The 6,396-nt window shown below is 38.1% G+C and overlaps 1 protein-coding gene across 1 annotated transcript in view; it reads right to left on the reverse strand.

Annotated features, from left to right (window-relative positions):
• The window catches only part of LOC103275825 (cilia- and flagella-associated protein 44-like), a gene marked incomplete at its 5' end in the record, with an annotated part of 78,393 nt that overhangs the window by 16,757 nt on the left and 55,240 nt on the right, over positions 1–6,396 (reverse strand). Inside the window, 4 exons of the mRNA XM_008073229.1 lie at positions 581–697; positions 2,047–2,177; positions 4,272–4,382; positions 5,726–5,921. Of these exons, the coding sequence (XP_008071420.1) occupies positions 581–697; positions 2,047–2,177; positions 4,272–4,382; positions 5,726–5,921 (555 nt within the window). The remainder of the gene's footprint in view (positions 1–580; positions 698–2,046; positions 2,178–4,271; positions 4,383–5,725; positions 5,922–6,396) is intronic.

A 6,396-nucleotide genomic window follows, 5' to 3' on the forward strand; every position in this document is an offset into this window, starting at 1 on the left:
TTTTTTGAGTTGGAGTCTCACTCTGTTGCCCAGGCTGAAAAGCAGTGGCACGCTCACAGCCGCCGCAGCCTTGACCTGCTGGGCTCAGGCAATCCTTCCGCCTCGGCCTTCCAAGTAGCTGGAACCATAGGCGCATGCTACCATGCCCAGCTTATTTTTTGATTTATTGTAGGGATGAGGTCTCACCAAGTTGTCCAGGCTGGTCTCGAATCTCTGAGCTCAGGCAATCCTCTCACCTTGGCCTCCCGAAGTGCTGGGATTACAGGCTTGAGCCACTGCACCCAGCCAGGCCATTCTATTCTTAAGTCGTAGGCTCCTCATTTCTCCAGGCCTGAAAAGACTGGACTTTCAAAGTGATAATGGGCCATAGGGAAATACACTTGTTTTGATGTCACTCTTTTATAAGAATCTGACAATGGATAGATAAGACAAGCTTGTGTGTTGTTCTACAAGGAGAGTTCTCATCAAAGAACCATAATTCTCCGCACTAGCTAGTGACCCACGAATCTTTCTCTGAAAAGCCTTGGTGTGATGGCTCTTCTGTTCAGACAGGGTGGGGCAACCTCCCCACATGCATCACCTGGTGAAGCTTGAGTGGAATCACAACCAGAAGTTCATTCAGCTGCTGCTGCTTCTCTCGCTGATAGGCCTCCAGGGCTTCCTCGGCTACATTCAGATTGGTTGCCACAATTTTCACCTGTAGAAAGCCCCATATGTGAAATGGTAACGAGATTCAGTGAACACATGCCTAAGGTGGCAAATAAAACCATATTGGAGAAAGTAAAGCAGGAGGAGAATCTGCTTTGCTGAGCTGTGATTAAGTGCACGAACCCAGTTTGGAAGCCAGGAATGTAAATAATTTTCTTTCTGCTAAATTATGATCCACAGCACCTTTTTAGTCATTTCTATGTCCCCAGAGTTGAAAGTTTTGTGAATAAAAGCCTAGAAGACATGTCCTCATCTCCCTTTTACTTTCCCCATGAAATGCATCCCTCAGCATGAAATGTGTTTGTCAGAATGGTAGGACTCTTATTTGGAAATAATGACCTCAAGAAATTAAATAAACAAGTCCTTTAAAGCAATGAAACTACATGTTCTTCATGTCCTAGAAAACCTGAAAGTTTTCCGAATCATTTGATATTTGTAAGAGGAGAAATAATCTATCAAAAATATTTCTGAATGTGAATCAAGTTAAGTGATATTACTTTAGATAAAAGTACCTAAAAGAAAAAGTGAGTAGATTAGATATAAATAGGTCAATATTATACTGGAAGTTCGGCTTTGTAGACTCCAAGATGGGATGCATGTCCTCAGAGGATCATTAAAATGATCTACTGAGGTGCAGGATGAAAATATCAGAGTTTCTACTCCTATTTATTTTTATCTCATTCTTTTTAATTTCTGTGTTTGTGAATATTTCATAATGTATACTATAATTTAGTTCATGAATATAATTTATAAATACATACATATTTATTATAGGGGGAGAGGAATAATGTCGTCAAAAGAGTTTGGATAGCCGGGCTCAGTAGCTCAGCCTGTAATCCCGCGCCTTGGGAGGCTGAAGTGAGTGAATTGCCTGAGCCCATGGGTTCGAGACCCGCCTGGGCAACTTGGTGAGACCTCATCTCTACAATATATAAAAAATTAGCTGGGCTTGGTAGTGCACGCCTGTTGTTTCAGCTACTTGGAAAGCTGAAACGGAAGGATCACCGGAGCCCAGCAGGTCGAGGCTGCGGTGGCCGGGAGCGGCCACTGCACTCCAGTCTGGGCGACAGAGTGAGACTCCAACTCAAGAAAAAAAAAATAAATTAAATTAAAAAAAAGAGTTTGGAAACCAATGTTTAAGATAAAGTCTAACTGCCAAAAGAGCAATGGCCTTCACCACAACTGTGCTTAAGGAGAAAGAACCTGGCCATAACATTTGAAATGTTTCTTTACTGAGGAGAAGTCCTAACATTGCCATTGCTATAAGATGGCAATATTATAGCTGAGAGGATATGTAGCATTTTGAGACAGGATAAATAAGTAAGCAGGCCACCGTACTTTTTTGGACAATGTATCATATTCCTTTTTGAGGTTATCCACAATCTTCTTTTCTTCAACTAAGGCTTCCTCAATGTCCAACCTTTTCTCTCGGAGTTGAAGGGCCAGTTCAAAAAGAGCTGTATCACAATCTGAAAAGAGAAATATAAAAAGCAGTCTCATTTTTTTATGGGGTGTCATAGTTCCAGGAGTATGAACTTTGGAGCTTCAGAATCAATAAAGTCTACTTGGCAGTTCCACTCTAGCAAGCTTTTACTACACTTACGATTCCATTGCTCCAGGTGGAACTATGAATAATTTTAATAATCATGACAATAATAATGAGACTAGTATTGATGTTCTCTCTGAGAAATATTCTGAGCCAGGCTTTGTGGAAACTCCTTGATGTACATCATTCCATTTTATAGATGAAGTCTCCAAGTCTTAGAGAGGTGATACAATTAGTACATGACAGAATAGGAAACAAGTATATTATCTCTCTGTTATTTCCACTACAGCACACTAAGAGCCAAATTTATCCACCATGCAATAGGTAGCAAATATAAAACTAGAATACTAAAATGGGATTTATAAACCTTAGTTCTAGCCCTAGTTCTGCCACTTTACTAGTTGTGAGTCATTGTTCAAGTCATTTAAACCTGCTGTAAAATAAGAAGTTGCTTTACAAGGTTTTTGTGTTCTATTCCACTCATAAATATTAAGATTCCAGAAAGACTCTTGTTTTCAAAAGTAAAATAAGATGTAAACTTTATTTGAAATTAAACTTCTAAAATTTAATTAAATTTTATTTGAAATGTCTAGAAAAACAGGTTACAGTTCAGAACAAATGAGTTTTTCTCTACTGAACCATTCATCTATTGAGACTATAAGAATATGGGTCTGTCTGCTCCAGACTGGTTTCACCAGTGAAAGCAATAAATGTAAATTGCCATCCATTTCAGAAAACTGGTACAAAGTGTCCTTACAAAACAGATTTGAAATACAAACATTTGAATGGGTTTGTCAAAAAAAGAGAGTATTGTAAAAATATATAAAAATCATAATCTAGTGTTACTGTATAAACTGAAACTTGCTGCATTTTATAATAACTCTGAATCATCTGTTGTCTGCAGATCATTTAACTTGTCACTCATAAACAGCTGCCTAAGAGAACAGATAATAAATCATCAAGAGAGCCCCCAAAAGTATTATTAACATTTTTCCTGACCATGCTATTTAAAATAGCAACCGCTCCTCCCTGCCCCCACTCCTGAACCCCTTTTATATTTTGTTTTGGTTTTTTTTTGAGTTGGAGTCTCACTCTGTCGCCCAGACTGGAGTGCAGTGGCTGCTCCCGGCCACCGCAGCCTCTACCTGCTGGGCTCCGGTGATCCTTCCGCCTCAGCCTTCCGGGTAGCCAGAACTACAGGCACGCGCTACCACGCCAGGCTAATTTTTTTTTTTTTTTATTTTTATTGTAGAGATAAGGTCTCGCCAAGTTGCCCAGGTGGGTCTCGAACCCGCAGGCTCAGGCAATTCACTCACCTCGGCCTCCCAAAGCGCAGGATTACAGGCTGAGCCACGGAGCCTGGCTTCCTTTTACATTTCTTTTCCCATAGCATGTACCACCTTCCCAAATTCCATTTAACTTACTCGTTGTATCTATTGTCTTTCTACACTAGAATTTAAGCTCCATGAGGGTAAGAGAGTTTGTTTTATACTTTGATGTATCCCTAGCATCAGACAAGATCCTGGCATATACTAGAAGTTCAATGTTGTTGAATGAATGATTGAATATCCTTATACTTAAGAGAAAAATATGCCATACATTTTATTTTATTTTTTTAATTTTTGAGTTGGAGTCTCACTCTTGTTGCCCAGGCTGGAGGAATGCAATGGCATGCTCACAGCCACCGCAGCCTCGACCTGCTGGGCTCAGGTGATCCTTCCACCTCAACCTTTCAAGTAGCTGGAACTAGAGATGCACGCCATCATGCCTGGCTAGTTTTTGGGTTGTATTATAGGGATGATGTCTCACCAAGTTGCCCAGGCTGGTCTCAAACTTGCAGGCTCAGGCAATCCTCTCGCCTTAGCATCCCAAAGTGCTGGGATTACAGGCTGAGCCACCGTACCCAGTCATATCATATATTTTAAACGACGCTTTCCTTAAGTTTTATTATCAGAGAATTGAGAAACAACAAAAGGGCCTTCTCAGCATTGAGGACACATGGTTTTATACAACTTACTTGTTGGGCAGATGGAATCATCAAAAACCTCATCTTCAGATCCAGACTCATCCTCATCACTCTCCAAGCTGGATTCTTCCTCACTTGATTCCTCACTTTCCTCATCTTCATCTAAGGAAAGAGAAGGACACTGTTAGGAGAGAAGTTCCTATATTAAACTAAATACCCCATTTTTAAAGTAAACTATTTTTCAATGAGTCGGTCACTAGAAAAATAATCAAGAGGTAAATCAGGAAATTACTCGGTATTTTTAGAAGAATTTAAAATCGTTAAGGACACAGAGAACACACACTCAAATGCCTACAGAAGGTTGTACAGTTACTACCAATGCGTCAAGCCAGGCGAGTTGAAACTAAGTTTCTAAGCTGCTTGTGTTGCAACCCACCTAACACACACTTGGTGGGACAGGCCCACAATTCTTAAATTAAAGAATGTTCTAAAAACAGAAAAGACTTTCATAAGTTATCTGAACTGAAGTGATGCTCTTTATTGTTTTTATTTAACCTTCTCAGTGAGAATATTCATATTTTGCTGCAAAAGTACAAAGGTGTTTGTTTGATTTGGGGATCGGGTACCAAAGCTTGCTGGGAATGTTATGTTGGCAAAGACTCTCTCCTTTGACCAAATCTGAGTCAATGTAGTAAAGATGCCAGTTCTCTCCAAACTGATACACAGGTTTAACACAATTGCTATCAAATCTCTAACATGATTTTTGGTAGATGTAAATAAGATTATTCTAAAATATGGAAAGATAAAGGAACTAGAATTGCTAAAACAAGTTTGAAAAAGAATAAACTGGGAGGAATTAGTCTACTTGATTTCAGGACTCAAAACATTGCTACAGTAATCAAGACTGTAGTATGGGTTGAGGGATAGACATATAGATCAATGGAACAGAATAGGGAACCTAGAAAAAGATCCACACAAGTGATTTTGACAAAGATCAAAAGCAATTCAATGGCAGAGAGACACTCTTTTCAACAAATGGTATTATAGCAAATAAAAAGACAAGTTCCACACTAAGGAAAAATATTTGCAAAGTATATATCCAACACAGGGCTAGTATCTAGAACATATAAAGAACGCACAAAGCTCAACAGCAGAAAAGCAAACAATCCTATTCAAACATGGGCAAAACACAAGAGACATTTCACCAAAGAAGACACACAGGAAACAAACATGTAAAGGATTCAACTACCTTGGGCTAACTCATACCAGATACAAACACACACACACACACACACACACACACACACACACACACACACACACACACACATTAATTCCAGATGTTTAAAGACCTAAAGGTTTATATCCTCTCTTTTTTAACCCCCACAGTGGCTCAACATTGTGTTGCAATGAAAAGAATAAGATATCTATTAGGTCCCTTAGTTACTTCTCTATTTCATGTTCATGAGAGAAAATGGGATCATGTGTAGGAAAGGGGTACAAACCAGCATCTCCTTCAACTTCCTTTTTCTTTACCCTCTTAATTTTCTTCTTTAGGACCTTCACGAGGAAGTTAGCAAATTTATTGTTTTCTCCAATGGCTGCTTGAAAACCAGCATAGAGTGCCTTTTCTTGTTCCTGGAGCTTGGAGATTTCAATCTTTTTCTCTTCCATCTCTTTAAGAGCTTCATTTATTTTCCACTTAAAAAAAAAAAAAAAGAACAAATGATAAGCAAAAATATTTCTGATAAACCAGGTTTAGAGGACAATGTACTTCACAATGCAAGGTTACAGTCTACAAACTTTGTAAAAAATTTCTTAATAGAAGTTTACATTTCTGATGTTGCACACCCATCCATTTATTTGGTTACATTTTATAATTCTTTTGTAAAAATCAGTTAAGTTCAGAATTAGAAAGATCAGTTTTTTAATGTTTAGCTTCCTTAAAAAAACTAAGTTAAACAAAATTGAAATTTTTACTAATATGTGGATGTCAGCTAATATTTTTGCAGGCATAATCTCAAAAACAAAAGATTTTTTGTTTTGATATATAATAACTAAAATAAAAAGACACCATTTGTAGTGAAGCTAATGTAACTAAAATCTGATGTCATTATTTAGTATTTTATTTTATTTATTTATTGAGTTGGATTCTTTTTTTTTTTTTTTTTTTTTT

The sequence above is a fragment of the Carlito syrichta genome, unplaced genomic scaffold, assembly GCF_000164805.1.
Source record: "Carlito syrichta isolate Samal-C Ts95f unplaced genomic scaffold, Tarsius_syrichta-2.0.1 Scaffold315771, whole genome shotgun sequence".
Lineage (NCBI taxonomy): Eukaryota > Metazoa > Chordata > Mammalia > Primates > Tarsiidae > Carlito > Carlito syrichta.